This window comes from Melopsittacus undulatus, chromosome 9 (genome assembly GCF_012275295.1).
Source record: "Melopsittacus undulatus isolate bMelUnd1 chromosome 9, bMelUnd1.mat.Z, whole genome shotgun sequence".
Taxonomy (NCBI): domain Eukaryota; kingdom Metazoa; phylum Chordata; class Aves; order Psittaciformes; family Psittaculidae; genus Melopsittacus; species Melopsittacus undulatus.
The window spans coordinates 10,847,196-10,873,713 of NC_047535.1; the positions used below are offsets into that span (position 1 = coordinate 10,847,196).

General features: G+C 37.1%; 1 protein-coding gene across 2 annotated transcripts; it reads left to right on the top strand.

The window, feature by feature from the left end:
• Nucleotides 1–639: 639 nt before the first annotated feature.
• Nucleotides 640–23,899, top strand: COPS2 (COP9 signalosome subunit 2). Of its 2 annotated transcripts, none has more exons than XM_034065978.1 (13): nt 640–907; nt 10,726–10,839; nt 11,880–11,957; nt 12,508–12,633; nt 14,117–14,206; nt 14,352–14,429; nt 15,298–15,472; nt 16,503–16,681; nt 16,795–16,847; nt 19,174–19,271; nt 20,993–21,075; nt 22,187–22,245; nt 23,035–23,791. In XM_034065978.1, exons 1-13 carry the CDS (start codon nt 854–856, stop codon nt 23,177–23,179), a joined length of 1,332 nt encoding a protein of 443 aa, XP_033921869.1. In that variant the 5' UTR covers nt 640–853; the 3' UTR covers nt 23,180–23,791. The 2 variants fall into 2 exon arrangements, with proteins under 2 accessions (XP_033921869.1, XP_033921868.1); XM_034065977.1 differs by having other exon boundaries at nt 776–907; nt 14,096–14,206; nt 23,035–23,899.
• Nucleotides 23,900–26,518: the final 2,619 nt, after the last annotated feature.

Sequence of the window (26,518 nt, forward strand, 5' to 3'; positions counted from 1 at the left end):
TAGTAGTCACAGGAAGACAAAAGAAAACCTAAGCTATTAGAAAAGCTGTAATAATATGAAAAGACCACCAAAAGAACAATCTCAACACCCAGTAAACCCTGAACGTGTAAGAAGCACGGGCCTCGTGTTTGTGGAGAGGCAGACCTTGTCTGTCGGGTGTTTTTCCCCAGTTGAAGGTGGCAGCAGAAACTACTGTGTAAAAATCTTCACCAAGCCAGTGTTCTGTAAGTGCCGTGGTTTTTACATTTAGGCAGTTCAAAACTGCTGCTGCGGTATTGTTGGTGTGTAGCGGCGCAGTCCCTGTACGTTGTGCGGCGGCACCGAGGGGCAAGCAGCCGGCCCTGAGGACCGAGCGGCGCGGTCAGGCTGTTTGAATTTACCACCTGGGGACGCCCAGCTCCAGCACTCGCTGCGAGCCCGACCTGCTCACACCAGAACACACGGACACCGACCCCGCCATCGCTGCCCACCCACGCCTCCGGCCCGCCCGGGCGGGTGGGGGCGGCAGAGCCGCGGCCCAGACGCCCAGCGCCCCATCGAAGCACGGCGCCGCCGGGGAGGCCCCTCTGGCGTCAGGGGGCGAGGCGGAGCCGCAGCGACTCGCTACATGGCGGGAGAGACTGAGGGAGGCGGGCCGCGGTTGCTAGGGGCTGGTTGCTAGCTGGGAGAGGAAGCCGGCGGTGGTGCAGCGCGGATTGGGCTCCGTGTGCTCCGAGCCGGGGGCGGGAGGGAGGCGGGCGGCTGCGGGTTCCGGCCGAAGCGGAGCCACATTGGGCAGCGCCGCGCGGGGTTGTGGGAGAAGGGGTTGTCTTCGGTGCCTCCTTCCTCCCCCCCCGCCCGTCCTCCGGCCAAGATGTCTGACATGGAGGATGATTTCATGTGCGATGATGAGGAGGACTACGACTTGGTAGGGCGCGGGGAGGCGCGGCGGCTTAGCGGCGCGGACAGGAGTCTTGCGGGAGCGGGGCGGCTCCCGGCCGGGGCTAGCGCGGCGCGTCCGCCGCTCGCCGCAGCCCCGCCGGGTGCTGCCCCGTGCAGGAGCACTGACAGGATGAAGCTTCCTTCCCGGGGAGGACGGGGGATGGCAGCCGGCAGCGGCTGTGAGTGGTGGGTGCCGCTTTCGGAGCGGGCCCCGCCGGGAGCCCGGCCACCTCGTAGCAGAGAAAAGGCCAACTTTGGCCCCGGACAGCTAGCTAGGCCCCGGGAGAGCCTGGGCCCCCGGCTGTCCTCTGCAGGAGTCAGGGAAAGGGAAGGTACCGACGCCTTGCCTCCTTCTCCTCCTTCTGGCCCAAGTGTCGGGCACGAAGTGGAGTCACGAAGTTGTCTGTTCCCTTCCCATGGCTGCGGCGGGGCCTTGGGGGTAGATGTCATTCAGTTGCTTGCCTAAGCGTCCAACTGCGGGGAAAGTGGGGGGAAGAGAAAGGAGAGAGGGGAAATGGCCCCACAGCCGGTTTCTGGTGCAACATACCATGGGTTACCTTTTTCACAACAGATTTTGTTCTCAGGTTTTACAGTTAAAAAAAAATGCTGTTTGCCCTTATCAACAAACCAATTTTTGGGGGGGAATTTGGGAATGTAATAGGACTGCTTTGATGTAATGAGTATCCTTTAAATTATTAAACCTTTTTTTTTTTAATTAGTAAAACCATGTTGAGGTATGTTGGTAAATGAAGTAGGTGTCCATATTTGAAACAAAAAATGTTTTCTCTGCTTTCTGATTAGTTATAATTCTGTTGCCATTATATTGGAACTTGAGGTTTGGTTGGTTGGTTTTTGGGTTGTTTTGTTTTTTTAAGAGGCATGTTTAAAAAGCTGTCTGGTTGAGTTTTGAATGATATTTCATTCAGTCCAGCTAAACCTGTGTGTACAGTACTGAAGTTTCACAGAAAAACCCCAGACGCTTGCTTCTGGAAGATGTGCTTTCTACCAGATCACTTAATAACCACTGCTACTTAAGAATTCACTTAAAAGACTTGTCTGATTTTTTTTTTTGACATAATTTCTGGGCCATTCTTGTTAAGAGCGGCCCAGAATGGCTAGATGACATCGATGACATTGGCTATAGAATAAAAGCTCTGCCTTTGAGTTTCTGAAATTCACGTAAGAGCACTTGTTTAATGTGGATTATCACCTTAACCTTATGAGCTGCCTATGTTAGTATTACAAGAACTCTTGGTGTCCTACTTAGGTCCATGAATGAATTCACAAACTTTTAGAAACGAGGTTTCTGGAAGAAATACACTGAGACTATTAAAAATATGTTACTGGTCCTGTTTATTCCAGAATAAATTTCCGTTCACTTTCATTAACACTGAAATCCATGTTGTGATTTAAGATACTGTGTTTATTTTTTCATGCTATACAATCAAAAGAATACAAAATACAAAAGAATACAAACACAGCTGAATTTGTGGTGAATAGACATAACATGAGAACTGGACATGTAGAGAAGCCTTTGGAATTGCATTCTTCAATCCTTAAATGCAATTTTCTACATATGAACCTGAGTAAGAATGCAGCTCAGCTCATGGTGTGTAATGTTTTCCCCTAGAGTAATTACTGGTCTAATGCTTTTTCCTGTCGATCTGTTTTCTGAAGAGCTTTCTTCCTCATTGGAAAGCCTTTCTGAAACTTCTTACTTGTGGCAAATTTCAGCTCCTGACTAGTTACTTTTCCTGGATCGTTGTCATTGTTATAAATTACCATTACCCAGACCTTTCCAAAATGAAAAAAATACTGCTTGTAATAATGAGAAGTATGTCAGTTTTTTCAGTATGTAATTCCTTTGTAAAGCATCAAATAATAGTTACACAGGATATTTAAATAACACAGATTGTTTAATTTGTGTTTATAACTGATGGGGGAAACCCCCCAGAATAACACAGAATTTAAGAATAAAAATATTGTAGCCAGACTAGTTTCAGCATTCTTGGACAAACCAGCCATGGTTGGATGTTGTTTCCAAATGTGCTTGAGACTGTAATAGCAGTGTACCACAGAATTGTTTTGGAAAATAGTTAAGGGCCCTGAAGACAAGGCCCAATTTGTTCCTTTCATGCTGATGTAAATCTAGTTCAATTAATGAATGGGTATAAGGGGATCTGTGGTTCTCAAGTTCAGTGTAAAGGCTGCTGCAGAAGGGTTTGTATCAACAACAAAAAAAAAGAATACAAACCAAAGTACTCCAGGTGAGTTCAGAACTGAAAATAAAGGAGCACATGTGAGTGTTAGTGACTATTTCTTTTAAGGTATTGGAGGAGAGGCAGTAATTACAGAAACATTGATAGGAAAAAATACCTATTTAGTAAAAATACAGCATGGCAAAACTAGATTCAGGTCTCTCAGGGTAGCTACTAGCATAAAAATAGTAATAAAAAGACTTCCCAAAAAGTTTTTGTTTTTGTCAGCTTTTACTAGAAGGTGATTATGGCTGTTCCTCTTTAAACATGCTCTTGAACCTGCTGACTATGTAGAACCAGTCAGTTAAATATCCTTAAATATGCAAATGTTTTACACATGAACCAAAATGCACACAGATATTCTGAAGCCCCAGCTCTTTCCTAGCTTCATCATAGATTTTTGTATAATTAATTACTGCACTGTTAAACTGCTGAAGACTACCCACTTTATAGGTGAGATACAGTAGGGCCATGAAGATGCTTAGAGGGCTGGAACACCTCCCATATGAAGATTTTAGAGTTAAACAGGGGAGATTTAGATTAGATACAGGAAATAAATTCTTTATTTTGAGGGTGGTGAGGCACTGGCACAGGTTGCGTGGACAAGCTGTGACTGCCCCATCCCTGAGAGTGTTCAAGGTCAGGTTGGACAGGGGTTGGAGCAACCTGGTCTAGTGGAAGGTGTCTCTGCCCATGGCAGAGGGGGTTGAAACTGGATGAGCTTAAGATCCTTTCCAACCCAAACCATTCTATGATTCTGTTCTATGATCAGGGTTGACTTTATTTTTTTAATTGGGCTAAAAGTCAAGGCTTTTCTGTGAAAATTACCTTAGCCACTCCTACAGAAGTTAATAAGATGTTGGTATGAGAAAAACATTTGTGGGTGGATGAACCTAGATTCACAATTTGCTGGTAATGCACAGTGACAGCCTTGATTATAATATGGATTATTCCACTTTATGCTTCAATGACCAGAGTAATGTTTACTGGTCATTATGAAAACCACTCAATTTTAATTTCTAGTTTGGTACTGTTAGGTGCCTTGTATGATTTCCATCCAAGTACTTTTTACTAGCTTCAGCTCAAGGATGGAGAAGGAGAAAGAAGGAAGGGCCATTGTAAATTTAACTTTTGTTTTCAGTCTCAAACAAAAAGCTATGTTTAGAATTGACTTTGAGACTAAATTCAGCCTTTCACCAGAAATTGATTCTTCCAGGCACAATGACAACACATTGACAGTTGTTGTAATACATCTACTTGATTTTTTTTCCTTGTTTTAAATAAATGAGGATTTGTCTGTGGTGCTCTTAATGAGACATTTTATTGTGTTCTGGAGGATAGACAAATTTGTTTGCTGTGCAGCATGTCTTTTTATGTTACAGAGTTGTATTATTTCAGTCACTTAAGTAGAAAAGCTGTACGCAATTCCAGTGAAGAGCTAGCAGTCTGCACCCCAGTGAGATGGCTACAGTTTCATGGAGATGGCTCAAATATGGGGAACGTGCCTTCAGATTACGGAGGATTTCCTTTTTTCAGGCTGTATTGATATTAACAAATAGGCAGTGTTACTTTTTATTTCAAGCTCTCAGAGTGGTAGCTTAGTATATGTGAATCGGTTCACTCTTTCTTTCCAACAGGGAGAAATACACTCCATTTCAAAAGGAATTTCTGTATGTTACCAAACTTGATAAGCAGTCTCATCAATAGAAAGTGAGATTTTCCTACATTATATGGATGCATTTAATAGGTGGAATTGGAATTTCATGCAGATATGGTCACCTTTTCCCAATTCCTTGTTTTAGTGTTGTCATAATTAAAAAAAAAATACATACATTTATATGTATAATGCAAACAATTCCAAGTTGAGCAGATCCACTTTACCCCCTTCTGCTTCTTTGTTAGGTTTAATTACATTGGTATGTGATTAAAAAATAAATAAGTGAGCTTCAAGGAGGACAGGATATCCTGTTCTCTGAATTAATTACTGCTTCATATTTTTATGGATTCAGTATGTGTCCTCATTTTGTTTTGCGCATTCTCTTCAGACTCATTTTTAAACAAGGAATTAATGTATTTGGGGCTTATTTTGCTCATTACAATAACATCTCAGAAGTAAGCATTGAGGCAAAAAGCATGAGAATAATCAGTCAGTAAATTCTTTGCATCTGAATATTGACAAGCATCAGTAAGTTCTGGTTTTTGTTGGGTTTGGGGTTTTTTAAGAGAGTTATTTAGCACTGTGTTCATAACAGAGTTCCCCAGATCTGATATACAGTTGGGTGTTAAACAGAAGTAAATTAGATCTAAGGTATGCTAAAAACCTGGACTTGTAGAAAACGATGCACATAGGAAACGATAGCTGTGTGCTAGAGGTAGAACAAAAGAGCACTTTTTCGCTGTACTGTCGTAATATCAGGGGTTTTACTTCTGCAGTCTCCCGTCTCATTTATGTGCCTCTTCCAACTTCTATTTAATAAAAAAAAAAAGGCAGAGAGCAGTGTCCTTCCATGGGACTGTACTGACCCCACTGCAAATTGCTGCCTTCACAGACTAATTCCTGGTGTCAGCCCTGGTATGAGCCAGCAGTCACTACAGCGCTTGTAGTGTTAAGTGAGTAGGAGCAGAGATCTGGAAGTTGAAGAAGAGAACCTGGGTACCCAGTGCATGGTTGAGTGGTTGCAGACTTACACAAATCACACTCTTGTTTTTACTCTCAGGGTTTGTCTCTGTTCTTTTCCTCCTTGCTCTTTTGCATTCCAGTCTGATTGCTTTTTTTGTATTCATGGGCCTGGATACCAGTGGCAAATGCACATAGAAACTGGTACTTGCTTTTTGTGTGGGTGCCTGGGGCCAATGGTCCAGGAAGAGCAAATGCAAATTGTACTTGCTGCGGGGATGGTGTTTGGTTGGTTACTTTGGCAGCCAGTGTGCATGAGCTATGTGAAAATAGTGCATGTTTATTGTAGGTGAAATATTCAAGAAATTTATCTGCCAAGCTAGTATATTAATATATTGAGGAGTTACTGTCTTCTTTTGTTATTGTTGGCCCCATTTGGGCATTTTTGTGTTTTTAAAAGCAAACAAAGAGCCCCCTCTCCCCCAACCCATATCAGTAGTGCTCTTGCAAAATACCAGGTCTTTGCTCCAAATCCTAGAGTTAGCAGAGCTCCTAAATGTCATGGTTATGAAACAAACTTAGCTGAAGTAAAATAAAATTTGTACCAGACTTATTCTCAGAAACAATTGCACTTCAACAAAAAAGAATAGTTTGAATCAGCCCCAATGGTTGAAATTTGGTAAAATTACCAGCAATTGAAAATGGACAGTAATAAGTATTGTTAACAATGTCCTCGAAGGATAAATTTATACAGAAATAGAACCCTTTCTATTGTGTCTTTTGGCTGAAAATTGTCCTCTCTCTAGCTACTTTTCCTTTTTTTGGAAAAAGGTTTGCAAAGTTGGAATCTGGTTCCTACAGAGTGAAGCAAAAGTTCAGACCACCCCTCCACTTTCCCTATAGAGCTCAGAGAAGTGCTTTAGGCAAGAGAGGGGGCACAAAAGTTAGGTACAAAGGGTAGTTTTCACAAAATGTTTTTATCTTGGTTTTGTACGTGTTTAATTTTAGAATGGCACATTGACCTGGTCATTTGCCAGGGTGCTACAAATGTACTGTTAACATGAGACATAACAGTATCCAATCCCATGTACCTTATTCTGCCATGCTTCAAGAGCACAGTATAATCTCTCAAGACCACATTGACTAAGACTCCTGCTACAGAAAACCACAGCTGGTTTTCTTACCCTCTCCGGTCTCCTGCTCCATTGCTCACCAGCCTTAGGACTTTGTCTGGGTAAGCGTTGGCAGGCCTTTTTTCTCAGCCCCAGCAGCTTCTGCCGTCCTGAAGGACTTGTACATCATAGAATGTTGAATTGCTGCAGTGAAGGGGAAAGAGGATGCTAGGACTAGAGGGTCGGGAAGTGCTGGATGCCTTTAACCTGCCTTTGCTACTGGAGAAACTGCAAATGGATCCGTGCGGTAAAAAGGATGACTAAAGCTGACTGGGGTGAATTGTCTTCTGTGCATGTTCATTTTAGAAGCTGAGGCTTAATGTTTCAAAGCTGTTTACTAGTTGAAATGAATTTTGTGAAAACATAATCCATAGTCTAATAAATACTTAAATTGGTTTCTTGGTACTAATTTATGTCTTATTAACAATATTTGAAAGAGCTGTGTTCCAGGCAGAGTAAGCTACATCAGAGGTTCTGTCTCCATTACAGTTTAGCTACTATGGTAGTTTTTCTTCCTTCAAAAAGTGATGTGATAGGATTGGGTTGTTTATAACTGACTGCATTTAGAGCACTCACATTTTCAGTGGAGCACTGCTTAAATAATGTCTAACCTGTCTTTTAACTACGTTTTTGAAAAGCTGCATCAGGGCTTTCTAATGCAATGAGTAATGATTAAAAAAAAACCCCACTTGTTTGTTTTGATCCTCTCAGGAAGGGTGAACTAAATGAGTTTCAAAGATCAGTTCTATATACTCAGACTTCTGTTATTTTCATTTGAACTGGTAGTGTTGATGTCCATTTAAAAATATCACTACCATCTTATTAAAGAAAGTTCTTAGGCCTGTTGCCTTTTTTTACATCAGCTGGAGCTAAATTATATCACATAGGTGCTTTTATACATTAAGGTAATAATTGAGGGTGCTCTTCACTATGCAGAATATTAGGTCTAGATGGTACAGTAGAGATGCTTAGACTTACATAGAAATCATTTTTCTAAACCTGGTATTCTGCCTAATTTCTGTGCACTTTTATTTTTACTGCATCGTTTGATGCAAGAAAGTTTCTCACCTAAAAGGGTTGAGCCAGGGAAGTTGTTCAAGAAGGAAGCATGGGTGTTAAAAACAGGGTGCAGAAAGGTGAGGTGTTTGGTATCTGAATTTATTGTTAAAAGACCTTTCCTATTTTCAGTACAGGGAAGGAAATGCATCTTTTTCTTGGTTTGAACTTTGAGGATACAGCTTCACACTTTTTCTTTCCTCCTTTGGAACTACATGATCTTAAGGTCCTTTCCAACCCTAACTATTCTATGATTCTATGAATTATCTCACATCTATATCACACTGCACTAAGCCATCTCTGCATCAAAAGAAGATGGAGTGCTGGTCCTTCTGAATCGATCACCATTGGCATTGTTAGCACTGATGCTTAAATTAAGATGCAATATCTACTACATAGCAGGTTTGGAGGTTTTTTAATTGTTTAAAGATTCACAACATCGTCTCCTTAGTTCATAGTTGATTTTTTTTTTTTTTCACAGCCATTAAGTCTAAATATGTCTTTTAAAGTAAGCACTTTACATTACATTTTCTGGAAGTAGGAAAGCCCTGTCTCCCTTAGAGTCTGTATCAACATCCTAAATTAGATGTAAGGCAAATAGGCATTGAGTCGTGGAAAAATACAGCTGTGGGAACACGGAACACTACCTTTGCATTTTGAAGGGTGTCCATTAGAAAAACAAGGTATCTAGACTTAACATTAGTATATTAATACTATTATAAAAATAGCTTTATGGGATATTTAAGTATCATTGAGAAAAATTATCTGAGAAAAGGCTTTCAGAATCACTGCCAGAGCTAAGATGAAAATTCAGATGTTTCTGGCTTTAGGCTAACAGAGCACATTGCTTCCTAAAAGGAATTAATTTAGTTTGCTGTCCTTTTATCTTTACAAATAGATACTTAAGCCAAAAATACTCCCCATTGCTCAAGTTCAGTATAAACAAGACATCAGCTGATTACATCTATCTTAAATGCTATGTTGTTTATGTTATCCAGGCAGCCTGGATCTTCATAAGCCTGATGTGCTTACAGCTGTTGACATCATATGTACGTTCTTGTAGCAACTCCATCAGTGTTGGATCAATAGGGTTAAAGAATTACTGAAACCAGCCTAACCAGAATTAAAGTCTGCCCAATGGAATAGGACGCTTGTTTCCTGTTTTGTTTGCAGTTTTCAATATCAAGTTTTGTAGTTCTCTGGGAATTTAGAAGACAGGTTTGTGGGATTCACTAGGCTTTAAAGTCCATTTCATTCTCACTAAATACTAATGTGTCATGTGAGTATAAATACATACATACATGAACAACTTCTCTGCCTGTAACAAATAGAAATGCTACCAGGTTGAAGGATAAATGTTTCAAGGACCATGTTTCATAAAATTTGGGCCAACTGTAAGCTCCCATAGTTAGTTTTTCCATTGGAAATTAAAAAATAATTAAACTTATGAAAGATTTGCTTGCACTGTAGGGAAGAGAGAGCTAATTTAAATTTAAAAGAGCTTTTTTGCCTCATCTTCTTTTCATTCCTTCTCATGGTTTTGAAGTCCATTAATACTAGAAATACATGAATGAATAAAAGAATAAATGTGATGTGTGTGGTGAAGGAATACAGTAAAAGAAGAAATTCAAACTTAAAGAAGGGCACCTGACTATGCAGTTTATATTGTTTACAAGGGAAGGGTACTCTGACAACAGTAACTTTTGAGATTTAAGAAATTCTGTTAAAACAGTTTGTCTCCAAATAGCTAAGCAATCTGTTCAGAAAAGTTGGCTTGAAAATGCAGAGGTAGGAAATGGTTTTGAAGCGTGTAAACCTCAAATGAAATTATTATTTAAGCTTAGCTAGTGTTTTGTTATTCAGACATGCAACACTGTCCTTCAGCAAAAGAAGTCAAATTATTTAGGGGTTTTTCATCAGAAGAAGCCTCTGAGTACTCTCTTTTTTTTTAATGAAGTAATAATTGGTAGAAGTAAATTATTCCATTTGTTTGGCGCTGGTGTACATGATGGGTAATTATTTGATTAAATTATTGTGCCTATGCCCCACCCCACCCTCTTTGGCACTCTCTGTAGCATTTTCTCAATCATCTCCTGCTTCTCAGCACAGAAGCAGCTGCTGTTATCATCATTATTCTTTTTCTTTTTTTTTTAATTTCCTTAGACAAGTATGAATCGTTACTGCATAAAAAGGCAGATTAGAGAGAGATTCATGGCAGCATTTTATATCCTCTGTAGCTGAATCATTACTTGTGTGACAGCTCAGCTGGAGTCTTTTCTGTGGATAGCAATGGTCATATAACTTGAGTGCCTTTTGAAGAGTGGTGGCCAGTATGTTTACATCCATGTACAGAAATCATTTATGTTATTAGGCATCTGTCCTTAAAATCAAAAATTGGCAGAATTTTAATAATACAGTCTGTACTTGTCATAAAAGTGGAGTTGCAGAGCTATGAGTTTGTCAGTCCAGAAAGAAATCTGTTGACAAGCAAGTGCTGGTGGATGGTGAGGCTGCTGTAGTAATAGGAGAGAAGCAAAACCTTCATAAGAGTCCATACCTGTTACATGCTCTGAACTGGAAGATTTCTGTTAATATACAAGCATTTTGAGGAATATACCTTACTGTATTTTTTTTACAGAATATTAAATGGTCTGAACTTTTTTTCTTTCTGATTTTTTTTCTTTTTTTCTTTAAAATATAGGAATATTCTGAGGACAGCAATTCGGAGCCAAATGTGGATCTGGAAAATCAATACTACAATTCCAAAGCTTTGAAGGAAGATGATCCCAAAGCAGCATTAAGCAGTTTTCAGAAGGTTTTCTTTCTTTATATTCTCTTTCTTACAACAATTCACATTTTAGAAATATTTGTTATCATTTGGGTTATTTTCTGCAATTTTAAGAGTATTGTTTATATTTTAACATATTCTGTGCTAAGTTTACCACTTGACGATTTAGACTGCTGGCTGACTGCCTTTCAGGATCATTCTTGGGGATATAGGGAATAGTCCTATTTTATCAAAGAACTGAGTTTTTAGTCTTCAAGATTTACTAAGTTAATTAAACAGTCCTAAGTGTGTTTTCATGTATCAGCTATAGAAGCCAGGTACATTTATTTTTTAGAACGACATGGTGTTTCCCCCAGTGTCTTATGTATTTAGTTTGCTATCTAATTCCAAAGATTAAATGTATAAACACTAAGTGACACAGTTTTCTTTCCTTCATGTCAGTTTGAAGTTTTTAATGTTTGCACACTGTCACCAAGAAGCAATATATGAAACTTCTTAGAGCAAAAAATAGATCTTTGCATCTCTTGGCTTATTCATGGTGTCTAACAGTATTATATACATGACTTAAACAAAAACTTGCTAAAATTTTTACTTACAAGACATTCCCTTAATTATGTTACTTTAAAGCTCAGGTGCCTTTCTGATAGGTGAAGAAAATAGAGAAACCCAGAAGTGTAAATTTGTGATTAATTTAGTCAAGGGGGTGGGTTGAATCAGTGTTGCAGGGGGTGTTACAACTTTCTCGTGTATGTGTATTTATGGAGTGGCATTAAAGTTTAATGTTTGCTGTTAGACTTGTTTTTGTTGCTGTTGCCCATGAATAACAATTGACTCTCCCTGTATCAGCCAGCTTGTGAAAACTAATAAGGTACATACCTCTCACTAACTTTCTCAATATCAGGGAAGAGTAAAACTGAAAAGCAGGGCAGAGTGAAACATTATTTTGAAAGGAACAAAGCAAGGGGAAAAGGCATGTATGTGACATGTACATTTTAAACAAGGTGCAAATCAATTTAGGTTTGAATAAAGCTTTTATAAATATTATTTAAAAAATTCTTCTATTTCAGGTTTTGGAGCTCGAAGGTGAAAAAGGAGAATGGGGATTCAAAGCGCTGAAACAGATGATAAAAATAAACTTTAAATTGGTAGGAGTTACAGTTATCACTTGAGAGTAAATGGCATAAATATGTATTTGAGCCAGAGATCTTATATTGTTACTATAATTTATGGCTATGACAACTGAATCTGCTAGAACCTGTCTTCTGCATCTGTTAATGGCTACTACAGACAGGTAGTGCTTAAACCACGACGGAACGCAAAATGGATGCAAAATAGCTGCTGTAGTTCTTGCTCTCCTGAGATATCATACCACTGAAACCAGTAATGTTTCTATATATGTGTACTTCACCAGAACAAATCAGTGAAAAATTTATATTCTACATATGCAACCGTTCCAAACAGTTGTATATCCAATTCTGCATTCTTCATTGAGACAAATGCCTATTCTATGCAGTCTTCCTGAGGTTATTTGTCATTCTGCTTATGAATAAAGTGGTGATGTAAAAGCTCCTAATAGCAAGCATTGCTGCATAGTCTTTTCTGTTATGCTTTCTTTTTTTGTATGTTTATTTGCAAGATATAATTCTGGTTTTAATCATTAAAATAAAAACTGAAATAATTTTGTTTTTGTTTTAGACTAACTTTCCTGAAATGATGAACAGATATAAACAGCTATTGACCTACATACGGAGTGCAGTTACAAGGAATTACTCTGAAAAATCAATCAATTCTATTCTTGATTATATCTCTACTTCCAAGCAGGTTAGATCATCAGTTCTTTCTTCTTCATGGTTTTCCATTTTGTGTTTTTAACTATGGACCTTTTTGTGTATGTTACTATGTTGGTTTGGGGTTTATTGATCTTAACAGAGGACATATGCAGTAATAATTTGCTGTCCTATGTTAAAACAGATTTTCCCGTTTCATGGATTCTGTCTACACAAGTAACTTTTTCATAAATTTGGGTTTTTTTGGCAATATTTACCCGGTATCTTTATGCTAATAAGTAAAGTAAATGCCAGTGGTTTCTTGTGGGGTTTTTTGTTTTGTTATTTAGCATGGTTTTTAGGCAGCTACACGTGTAAGTGCGTTCTGAAATATGATTTGTAATTAAACAATACCTTTTCTGGGGGTTTTGTGTTTGGTTTTTGGGGGTGTTTGGGGTTTTTTTGTTGTGTGGGAGGTTTTTTTTTTTGTTTTGTTTTGTTTCTTTTGAGGGGAGGAGGGAACCTAAGAAGAAAGTAGCAATGAATTGTTGATGTTAAATACTGCCTGTCTTCAGGTATACTGTGCAAGCTAGGTACATGTTCATAGATAGACAGCCCAGCCCCTTCTCTTTTGTGGTGATGTAGAAGCCTTATGGAGAGTAGAAACCTCCCCTAACTGACTATGTGAAGTAGCAGCTGCATAAGGAGGATCACTGGTCTTTAGTGATGACTCCTCTGTCATTATCACATTCCTTCCTGTTCTACCACTGTTAGGAAATGAAAGTTTAATAGTTGAATGATGGTTTCCTCTTAATGTCTGAAGGATTGTCTTAGACTATAGCTTGTTGGCAGAGGCCAGTGTATTTGGTCTAAATGCAGTTGGAGCCAGATCTGAAGGGTCAATCCGAAAATCCGAACCTGATGTATAGCCACAGATCTGTTGTCCCCCAAAGAACAATGCCCATAAACAATACTAATACATTTTCCGTAGAATCTTTGTTAAAGGTCACACTCAGTACCGTGATTTCCATTTTGGAGGTTTTATGCAAAAAAATGATTGATGTGCTCAAAAGCTTTCTGTGATGCAACATTGGTAGTGTAGAAAGGAGAAAACATTTTTTCCTTTGACCATTTCTCTCATTGTAAATTGTATTTGCTTTTTGATATGGAAATTATTTTTGTTTTTCTCTTTTAAGTAGGAGCAATGCTGCCAGTGTTAGTCTTCTGTTACACAACACAAGAATGTTACTGCTTGGTTATATAAGATGGGCTTGTATAAGGTGACTTGCATTTTCACTGGCATGATAGATGGTTAAAGTCTTAAAATGTGAATATTAATATCTATTTCATATAAGAGAAGCAAGTGCACTTAGTTTTGTTACTTTAGAAGGTCTTTACAGTTTAAAAGCAGACAGTAAGATGCAGGTACCTTTCTTATTTTGAAGTTCAAGCATGCACTTTTAGTTTGTTCAGATTGACTTTATTAACAGGTACAAATTTGCTGTTTACAATTATAGAATTCTGATTTTTTATGTCAGATGGATTTGCTTCAGGAATTCTATGAAACAACACTTGAAGCTCTGAAAGATGCTAAGAATGATAGATTGTGGTTTAAGACAAACACAAAGGTAAAATGTACAACTTACCCTTCTTTACTGTTGTTTGTGACACCTTCAGCTAACTCTTATTTATAAATTATATTTGTGAAATCTTAGTAGACCTTAGTACTTCAGCTTTTTTTTTTGTTTGGTTGGTTTTTTTTCCTCATTACAGCTTGGCAAATTATATTTAGAACGAGAAGAATATGGAAAGTTACAAAAGATTTTGCGTCAGCTGCATCAGTCATGCCAGGTACGCTTATATACCAAATCACTGTAGCTTAGTAAACAGCACTGTTTTTTTGTAGGGGTATTTTATTTTTTCTGTTTGGTAGGGATTTTTTTACATCTGTTGTTGGCCTTTGAGGCACCGTTGCTGGGCCTTAGTAGAGAGAGAAGAAATAATGTGCTTGCTTTATTTTATCTGTCTGGTAACATGAACAAAAAAGGATGTGTTTTATGCCTTGTCTGAAGATGATTTTTAAAAGATAGTCACAATTGCTGATTAAGTTTCCTTTTAGTCAGCTGCAGGGATGAGAAGGACATATGAATAATTATGAATAATCTGTAATGCACAGACACTTATTTTAAAATATACTGCAGATTCCCAGTGAGCTTTACTAAAAACTGAAAGTACAGTTGTCCCTTTTCCATTTGGAAGGCGGGTGGAAATTTGCCATGCTGCCTGCTGTGCCTGTGTGTGTCCCCTTTTCTTCTTCCAGCATGAAAAATGGGTTACAAATATCTGGGAAATGGTTCTGTTATAGGCAGCAGGAGAGTCGTATGTATTTATATATATATATATATGTATGTGTGTCAGTCATTGCATTTATATGCTGAGAGTGTGGTTTAAGGAAAACAGAAAATAAAGGGCAAAGTTCTGAGGAAAAGATTTAATTAAATAAAAATAATGACTTTTTTTAGTAACAATCTTCAAAACTTGGCTTGTGATAAGTTCTTTGAGCATTATGCTTTGTGTTAGCTGCTATATCAAAACTTTTTAAACTTTGGGAATATCCTTATTTCTGATAGGAAATTATTGAGAGTGTTTGGTAATAGGATAAAACTGAAATCACTGTTCTCTTAAAATTTCACAGTATTTATTACTTAATCTATCCTAGACTGATGATGGGGAAGATGATCTAAAAAAAGGTACTCAACTACTGGAAATCTATGCTTTGGAAATCCAAATGTATACAGCACAGAAAAATAACAAAAAACTTAAAGCACTATATGAACAGTCATTGCACATCAAGTCAGCCATTCCTCATCCGCTGATCATGGGAGTTATCAGAGGCAAGTTAATCTTGAATTTTTCATTTAACTTCTGTTGCAGAGATGGGTTTTATGAAAATTGGATAATTAATGTTTCTTCTAGTTCCAGCTGTAGGTCGAGAGGCAGACAGACTACAAATGCATTGGCTACAGTCTCATTCAGTGTTTGCCTCCTGTGGGACTTCAGCTCTGCTGTTCTTGGTGCCTAAGTAACAGATGTACTGGTCAGAAGGGCAGGGCAGTGGCTACTTACAGTGTAGGAGAGAAGTAATAGAAGAACAAGAAGGCTTGAGCTTAAACGTTTAACACCACAGCAAGCAATAAAAGATACATGCAAAGGCATTTGCAAAGGATAAAAAAAAAGGCTAGACAGGACTGCTAGCAGAAGGGGCAGCTATTTCTGCAGTCCCCTTTCATAAATTTGTGCTTGGTGTCTTACCTCAGTGAAATTAATCAGAAACTGAAGGGCTTAAAGATGTTCTTGAAAATGTTATTTATTAACTATAATGATGAACGATAGTGGAAATATGCTATTCAACTTGAAAAAACTCTCCAGAATACAGTGCCTTTCTGCTTCCCCGGTGCAGGCACTTGCACAGATAATTGGGCAGCAGTGGGTACTTCAGAAATAAAAGGAGACAGATAATTTCTCATTTTTAATGTGTGGTTTTGCTCAACAGATAGGAAGAGTTCCATAAATACAGGAAGTCTGTTACCTCTGAAATGGAGATAAATTCCATTTTGGTTTTTCTAGTATTTTAACGTAAGGTTAAACTAATTATTGGCTGTAAGGATTAGTGTTCTTTCAGATTTATGGTGTGGGTTGGGTTTTGTTTTTTCTTCTTTGGAATGGGTTTATTCAAATGGCAATGCTGCATGTGAAGGCCCTAATGCCTTTTTTTTTCCCCTAGTAATTTCAGAGAATGAAAAGACTCCTGAAAATATTTCAGTAATCTATTTAGAAATAGCGTTGAACTTCTGAGTACAATTATTGTAGTCAGCAGTAAGCACACAGTGTTCCTTTTCTCTTCATCTATTTTTTTCTTTTCAGAATGTGGAGGCAAAATGCACTTAAGAGAAGGAGAGTTTGAAAAGGCACATACTGATTTTTTTGAAGCGTTCAAGAATTATGATGAATCAGGGAGCCCCAGAAGAACCACTTGCTTAAAATACTTGGTCTTAGCAAACATGCTCATGAAATCTGGAATAAATCCATTTGACTCTCAGGAGGTATTTCTTAAATTTTTCATCTTCCCCTCCCCCACAATGGATAGAGAAATTATCCAAAAGACAAAAAATCTTTAAAATGTGAACATGCATATTATGCTTTCTGTTCTCTTTAGGCAAAACCATACAAAAATGATCCAGAAATTCTAGCAATGACAAATTTAGTAAGGTAAGATTTTAATTTTTCTGGATAACAAAAATAAGAAGATGTAGAGTCCAATCCAGAAATGGAGCATTTTTAGACATGGCTTTTCTCTACACAGCTACCGTAGTTATTTCATAGCTATCAGGCAAATATTTGTACACTGTTTGTTTTTCTTAAGAAACTTACTGTGACATGCCAGTGAATATATATACTGTACCAGGTAGGGATACAGGAATGTGCTGTTATCTTCTACTATGCTGCATTTCTTGTGCAGTGGCAAAAACCTCATTTCTCCCTTAAAAAAAGTTGTCCCACCTTGCACTGCAATTGGCCTTTGTGTTTTGATGGTGATATATGAGAAATTGAGGTAAGATTGACCTCTCGTACCAAAGCCAACAGACTTAATTGGATGCATGGGCATGATTACTAAAGGAGTTTCATGATCTAGGAATATGAAGCTGAACTGTGAAGTCATCTCCTCTAGCTTTCAAACATGTGAAATTCAAAAGAAGTCTTCATTACCTCTTTGATGCAACAGTGATGTGAGAACCTTTAGTATATTAAGATCACTAGGTAAAATAAATTGAACTGAGTCAGTTTTTGTATACTGGCTTTGAAGCTAACCGGTTCCATCCACGCATCGTGCCTTTGCTTTATCAGTAAAAACAATGAATAAGTAAAAACAACATGCAGAAAAACTTTTTCCACCTTTTCATTACATAAGAAGTAATGCCTGCTCACCCTTTAAAATACACAGTTGATCTCGTGTTGGAACAACCCTGACTCTGATACTGCTGTGGTGCTGTACCACTGTATGCATACAAATTGTTTCTGAAAGTGAGACTGTTCATTCATTATTGACATAATCATGAATAAATTATCTAGCAGCTTATTACGGGACTATTTCCAATAGCTGCACTTCAGACATGTCTTTCCTACTTCACTGTCATAGTTCCGTGTGAATTTGAGGCAGAAGGAACTCCAGATGGCCTTACCCAATCTGATTTTCTTCATATTCCTAATTTATATCTTTTATCTTGACATTTGAGTGTAACTTCTTTAAAATTAATAATGCAATTAAAGCAGTGTAGATAAGAAATATGCAGAAGATAAAATGAATTCCAAAGATTAAAATTATGTTTTTAATTCTCCCTATATTCTACTTTGGGAACTTGAATGTTTTACATATGTTAAAAAGAGACTTGAGGAATAAGCAAGGAAATATACTTGACTGAATTTCCTTTTAATTATGAAGTAAAAATTACTGGTTTCATGTGATACAGTTCATTACACTCATATAACTCTTTATAAACTCATCGAGTTCCACCTTAAATTTAACAGGTCTTTTTCTTGCCCATTTTACTGATATTAAAGGATGACCTTTTTTTTTTTTTTTAACCAGCTTAAAAACAATTTAAAACCATGCAGAGAATATGAAGGAAAAATAATGTTGTTCTTAAATTGTTTATTTTAATATTAAACAGAAGTTGAAAGTGTGTATTGAACACTATGTCTTCCAGGTTAAAACATTGATAGCCTGTAGCTTGGTATAACTAAATTACTATGTAAGTTTAATTAGTTAATAGGTAGTTCCTATTATAGCTGATTGTTCTTGTAGGCAAAGATGATAGATTTGAATTGTAAACCCATTATATTTGAACAAAAAGGTCTTGTTTCAGTGGTTACAGCTTTTACCCTAATGCTCTTAACTAATGCTGTGATGCCACTACTGAACAACAGGTGTTCGAACTCACCTCCTTTTTGTAATCTGCTCTCAGATAACAAGATTGACTAGTTTAGTGATATATAAACTAAAAAGTAACTGTAAATAAAACCCTAAAAGGTAGTATTATGCCAGAATTACTGATGGTTGATCCTAGCAGTCAGGATTTCTTCCATCTTCTCACATTTTTAGAAATCAGCTTAAAATGGACGTTCTGCAAACAGCAACAATCCTCTAGGCTCCTTTTAGCTCACATTTGTTCCATAATGTATAGCTTCATGAAGCCAAAATTCAAGCAGTGATACTTTTCAAAATTGACTATTTTTAGGGTCTAGGCTTATTTAAAGAATAACTTTTTAAACTACAGAAGTTTTGAAATTAGTGTGTGCTAGTAGAATAACCAAATGCTTGTACTGAGCTTCTGTGAATACTGCTCAAATGGAAATGGGAGAAAGGGCATTTCTGTTGCATCTCATGTTGAAATAGTTTTTTCCCTGTAAAGGTTCTGAATAAAATTATTTGCCACCAACACTTACTACAAGGTTTTTTTTTAGAAGCATAGAGCACACTCATAGGAGTCTGTTTAACTTTTAAGAATAATAATTCAATCTCTTGGGTTTTGTGCAGTGCCTATCAGAATAATGACATCACGGAATTTGAGAAGATTCTGAAAACAAATCACAGCAACATCATGGACGATCCCTTCATAAGGGAGCACATTGAAGGTATTTTTGCAGGCTATTTTAATCCTTTTTGTTTTCATTACTTGGTAGAATAAGAATTCTTTGTAATTACTTGTGGATGGTTCTTTTACTGTTTCCAAGTTCTTTAGAAGTTGATCAAGGCCAACATGCATTCAGGCATGCAGAATGACCGTGAAGAATTGCAGGAATGACTGGGAAAGTTCTAGCAAGAGTGTATATTCTAAGATAGTATCTACGGTGCTGTTATGCACTGAATGTTTTGAGTAGTGGCTTTTTTTTTTTCCATTGAAACGGTGGAAGAAGGGCAGGCCTTACTTGTAAAGGTGGTTTGTGCCAGTCTCAACAGTTAGATGTTTAATAGTTCATAAGTTTTTCTTCTTCAGATTAAAGGCAAATTATGTAGACATTGTAATGAAGGTTGTATTAATCAATGTGTAGTAATAAAATGGGTAACAAGACACATAATTCTAATGTAGAAAACAATGTTTGGATTTCTAGTACTTATACTTAGGGAAACACACTAAATAATGCTCTTTCATTCCATGAACATAAGAAAATACAGTTACCCCTGCATTTACCATGTATCTGATAATTTAAAAGTCTCTTCACTTGAATATAGTGTCCAGTTTCTCAGGTAACTACTGTTTTAATCAAGAATAGGGCTTACTGTGGCATAGCAAGGTCATTTACCTGGATATTTACATGAAACAAAAGAGCAAAGACCTGGTTTTCTTACACTTCTTGTTTGCAAAAGAGAACATGGCAAACAGCAGGGGAAGCTAAATATAACCCCTCTACTGCTGCTACATGTCAACTACTACTGGTAAGCTTCAAAGTCTAGCAGGGAGATTCTGTAAGATTAGAGAGATGGATGCTTAAGGAACAAAGTATAACAGAACTGGAAAGCAAGTGATGGAGGACAGTTGAATCAAATGTTTGAAGAGAATTTGAGTTTCACCCCTCACATGCTAGTTATTTCTCATCGTTTTCACTCTGCAATGATACAGAATGTACATTCATGGTTATAATGTTTACATTCCTTGCCTCATTGTTTTAATCTCCTTAGTTTTGTTGAGATACATAAGCTGGACTTCAGTATTATTTTCATTATATAAACAGTGGTTGTATAAATAGTTAGGTAAAAATAGATGTAGCTCTTTTTCTGTTTACAGTTGTAATTTGTGCTTTCATTTTATCCAAATTTATCAATATAGAAATTTCTAAAACAATGGCTGCACTATCTTATCAAAGCAAAATCAGGCACTTCATGGAGACTCTTTTATACTTCAATTCCTCAACATAATTATAACATTATGCCCTGATCTTCTAACTTAAAATCTCATTTTTCCCCATGGAGTTATGTGCGCACAGACTTAAGTTTCAGAGCCTTAAGAGTACCACTTTTAACTACTGGACAAGACAAGCTTTCCATCCATCAATTAGAGGGGCAGATATATTGTGCAATAATCTGTATCATTTATCCAGTTTGAATAATACAAATTTTTACTAGGGAGTATGTTGCTCAGTGTTTAAACAGTTCTCAACTCTATCTGTCCATCTTCACAATTACATGTTGCTTGGATCCCTGGAAAAAAAAGGGTCCCTTTACTTTGCTATCCTTCCCCTCCTCAATGAATTACTACCTTAAAAGATCATGGTATTTAAGATATCTTTCTGTATGGATCTGTATCACATCTTTATTTCAGTACTCTTATTTTTACAGTATTTATTTTCTTTTACAGAGCTTTTACGAAACATCAGAACACAAGTGCTTATAAAATTAATTAAGCCTTACACAAGAATACATATTCCTTTTATTTCTAAGGTATGTGTCAGTGGAGCCTTTCATTTGCTTAAGTAAATGATTAATTGTGAATAAAAGCTCTTAAATAAATACAGTGCTTCCAGAAATAGAACATCTAAAATATAAACCATGAAGTAATACTGAGGCACTGCTGGCAGCTTTGCAGTGTGAAAATGTAAATTGCAAGTGTCATCCCAATGTTTTTTATAATATGTACTATGATACATTTCTAAAATACTTAATTACCATGTTATACTTGGTATAGAAAAGCACTTTTCCAAAGAGAGCTATAAAAAGTGAAATTTGTGTAACTCAAAATGTAATTATGAATATAAATGTTGTGAACATAAAAATCCAAATTTTAATTCCTTTTTTTCAAAAGATATCATCAGATGTCTGTGTTGTATGAATTACAGAACTGTGGTAATAGAACAAACCAACTATTATACTAGAATCACTGATTTCATTCCCTAATCTGGAAAGAACAAAATCAAAACCCAGTGACAATAGATGACTATTTCCATCTCCTGTGAGTCCGTGATTTTTCTTGCAAAAATTCACAGCATTCCAAAACATGTCATGAAGTCGTAGAGATGCCTGGGTTTTATGCTTAAATTCTCTTTAGAGCTCTGTATGCCTTTTTTTAAGATAACCTAAGATTTGTAGAACCTGCCTGAGCTAGAAGATGCAAGTAGCCCTTAAATGGTTTTGATTGCAAACCAGTTATTTTCTGAAAATTATTTCTTTTTATTTCCTGGGTTTTGGTGGAGGGATTTTGGTTTTGGGGTTTGTATTTCTTGTGTGTGCGTGAGGTTTGGAGGGGAGGTGGTGTGGTGATGGTGGTGATTTTTTGTTTCTTTGTTTTCCAGTAAGTTAGCAAAGGAACTCATTTTCTGGAGCTTGCAAGAGTTTTGCTTTAGGCTTTTCAGCCTTTTCTGAGAGGTTACTGAGCTCTTCTTGATCATTGGCTTTGTATATTTTGGGTGGAGTTTCTTTGCTTAGTAGTTAATTACTTAATTGACTCTTTTGAACACAAAGAAACAAATTAAATCCTGTATATAAAAATAAAGACTGGAAGGATTTAATGTTGCAAAACAAAGTAGCAGCATAATGAGTTTTCGTTTTCTTTTAGGAGTTAAACATAGATGTAGCTGATGTGGAAAGCTTGCTTGTGCAGTGCATATTGGATAAGTATGTACTTTATTCTTGATCATTGGTATTTGATTACTTTAGAATAATCAAAGTATATACTAAGCAACAAAACAGTATTTTTGTGTCATTGTGACAATAGTAGTTGATTCTAGAACCAAAAGATAATAACGCTGACTTTGGATTTGCTTGGCTTATAACCAGTAAAGCATATTTGTAAGGCATGAGCCAAGAAAATTAAACAGAGAGATTGAGCAGCGTGTCTGTACTTTAATTTTGATTTACGTAATCGTTTACTTGAATTATTACGAAATTACGAAAAATATTATTCTTAGTAATTGCTGCTTATCCCCATGTATGTTTGAGTATGTTTTCAGGTTGACAGATCAGCAGTCTGCTCTGCTTGACTTTAAAAACTTCATTACAATTTGTAAAATCTTTTTTTTGAGGATAACTTGTTATAGCTACTAGGAATATATAATCCATAAGTGGGTTTAATTTCTTTTTGCATAAATCACTATTTTCCACAATTTCTTGACTTTCAAGGACTGTTTACCTTGTATTGCTTCAGACTCTTATGTGGGTTGTAGCTTGGCAGATGAAATATGCATTGCCCAATGAGTTAGTTAACTTTATTTCCAATCATGATGACAACTAAACAGGCAGGACTACCCAAGTCAATATATTATAGAAGTGCTGAATTTTGAAATGGACTTTTATGTCTGTCGTGCTTAAAATGACCTCTTGTTTTACTTCTGATTTATTGCTAGCTCCTGCCTATTTCCATGTGCATTAGAGATTTATTTTATTCATTTACTTACTTACTTCCAGCACTATACATGGCCGAATTGATCAAGTCAACCAGCTCCTAGAACTGGATCATCAGAAGAGAGGTGGTGCACGATATACTGCATTAGATAAATGGACCAACCAACTAAATTCTCTCAACCAGGCTGTAGTCAGCAAGCTGGCTTAACAGAAAACAAGCTTTTACAAACGTACTTAAGGCAACAGTGCAGTGATGTAAACCTTAAAAGAACTGGGAATGGCAAAACTACTGTCGGTTGGTGTGCCCTGAAATTATTGGAGTTATGGCAGAAGTGCTTTTTTGATCAGCTGGTTTGTGTTTTGCTGCTGCATTTATCCCAAGAAAAAAACAGCTTTAATCTCCAGAAGAAAACCAAAATGCCACGGGATTTATGCTGTATTGACATCTTGCCCTAAACATACAACATCGTAGTAATTTGTCAAAGGGGCAGTTAATGACCAGAGAGAAGATTTTTGTCATGATTTTAAATACACTGACACATTACAGTTGGTTAATTTTAAACATGTTTTACCTACAGAAATTCTCTCACAGAAATAACCTGCAATAACTTGAAATGCATACCCTTTGGAACACTTCCTTTTCTCATGTATAAATTGAAATGTTTGCTGCATTTTGCAAAATGTCAGTTCTCCAAAAATGTGTCCGTATATTTCTGTACCTGCAGTGTAGTAAAGGTTTAGAAGAAACCCCATAATTATAGTGGCATACTGTCACTTAGGTTTCAAGCAGCAAAATAAACAGTGCAGTTCAGAAATTGTACAGTTTGTTTCTTGATGTGCTTTCGCTATACTGTTTACTTTTGTTATTTTTTAAAAAAATAGGTATTACTTCATCTTCACCCCACTTATGAAGGACAATATGGAGATTTTTTAAGGCTAAACCTTGGTATGCGTGCTGTTGATTGTTACTTTTTTCTCTACTCCCTTTCCCTTCTGAAGTAGTTAAGCATAAATATGTAAGAGTTTAAAAGCTGGCAGGTATCTTGCAAGACACCCAACTGTCTAGTTGATGTTGGTGAGTATTTGGTGTTTCTCAGGAATATGCTTGGTATTTATTTCAGTACTTCAAGAATACAGGTTTGCCAAGCAGTACCCTGGGAATAGAAATGCAAACCCTGATTGTTATCTCTCTTTTTTCCCTAATCTGTGGTGGTTTTGACCAAATTCAGTGTATATAAAATGACACTGTGTGTATAGTGTGGGGACACATCTGTTCCGTCTTAAATGCTTAATAGTAATGTAGTCCCTTCAGAGCTGCTATTCAAGTTCTGAAGTCCTGTCACATAGTAGGCACGAGCCTTTCATGTCTGAAGGTGTTTGGGATCATCAGGTCCATTTAAAATATAGAGCTGCAGTGTTGACCCCAGCAGTACTTACCTTCCTGTAGCAGGTTTTCTGGAGCTGGCAGAAATTCTCCTGCAGGTCTCAGAAATGTAGAAGAAATTTTGTAGGGTCACTTCTTCCATAACTGTAACTACTCCATTTTAAAGCTAAGGGTATGGTGTAATAGTGCATAATGCAGTGCCACACACAGTCACTGGTACAGTAGAAGGAAAAAAAAATGGATGCAGAGCCATTAACACTACTCCAAAAATAATGAAAAAGCCTAATAAATGACACATGGCAATCACATACATGCAAGACAGCATGGAAAACTCAATGTTCTAGGACAGGATTTAAATTGGTAACAGTGTATAATTAAATAGGATAAAATTAACTTTCATCTGAAGGGTAATTATGTCCCTTAGAAAATTATTTTGCTCTGCAGTTGTCAAAGCAAGTGACTTTTTTCCCTAGAATTTAACAGTAAAACTTAAATGTGTTGCATGAGTAGCATGATGCTTAGTGTTGGGTGAGCCATTTCTCCTTCACTGGTGCATATTTTTACCAATAGGTGTTTCTAATTTATCCACTTAATAGTAAAATTGAGCTTAGTTTTTATGCAAAGTTTTTTCTGCATAAAATCTGTAGATAGTATTTACATACAGTGCTGTAATGTGCAGCATAGTTTTTACTTTGAAAATTTCACCAAGATCTGGTGCTGTGAAACTGAACTTAATAATACTGCACATTAACTGGGACCCTTTCTACAGATAGACTTTAATTTGGATAGCAAATCTTGCAAGGTCCTTCCTCCCTTAGGGACAAGGGACTGTGACAGCTATTTCAAGGTTCTCCTTCCCATAGGGATCGTGACAGCTATTTCAGCACATTTTCTTTCTCTGCCATTTCCTGCCACACTTGCTGTGGGAAAGAACAACTATTTTCTTCTAAAGGAGGGGAGAAAAGAACTGTGCATAAACTTAGTATCACCTAAAAAAAGTCTAGACTGTCTGTTGTAACTGATGTAACCTTTCCCATCCCAGCTATGTCTGTTGAGGAGGCATGTTGGGTTTTTCAAGAAGGAAATAGAAATACTGCAGTTAACCTTGTCCTATCCATCTAGTTCCCTTGTTTTATCTTTTTGTCATGAAGGACTAATTGTAGTAGGACTAGTCCAACTAATGAAGGTATTGATTTCAATAGTGAGGGTTAACACTGTGTTTTTAGACTGAAAAAGTGTCAGTCTACCTCTAATAAGTTCTTGTGTGTTTTGGCATACTTCAGTTCTTACTCATGCGTATAGTGCCTTAGCATCTGTGCTCTAGGCATATAATGAAGATATATATAATCCCTAAGGGATTCTGTCCCTTTTCTGTGTTCTCATGGTTCTTAACCTGTAAGATGAGAATTCTCTGCAGGGAAATACAGAGGAGCTGTGTTGTCATACAACTGCAGCAGAAACTGCTAATAGTTGCTTTAGCCCACTTAGTCCATGGTAGATGTGGCTCTGGTGTCATTTCTGCCTCCTCAGGAAAAGTGAATAAGCAGTTGAAGGAAGAGGGTGACTGAATTTGTTTTTCAAATAACATTATTGCACTGCAGGAGTGCTGAGCAGCCTCACTGCATTCTCCAGTCTTGGTTCCAGTCATTAAATTTCTGCAACTGTCATTAGTTGTCAGAACCACGCTTTTCATGAATTTTTTGATGGTTTTGTACACCTTTTGTTGCTATTGGTACAAGACAAACTGGTATGTTAGCTAGTACCAGTAACAGTGTTTGCAAATGAGCATTTTAATGGCTGTTGTAATCTTATGTAAGATTACAATAGTAATTCAGCTGTGTATATGTAAACCCCTCTTTTAAGTTTCTGGCAGCTTATGCATTAAAACTGAACATCATTGCAAATGAAATCTGGGAGGATGTGTGTGCTGTGTCTGCATGCATTTTAGATTTGTTCTAGTAGTAGTATTTTATCAAACATACTTTGGAAGAATGTATTTTTTACTCATCTCAAAGTCATCTGATGGATTGGATCTGCAGCTGTGGCGTAGTGAGGATTTAATTTTCATTTTAAGTAGGCTTAAAAATATATTAAGCAAAAAGAAAACATAATAAAGGCAACACAGCTGAAATGCACCTGGCAGAATAATATAATGAAGGTATT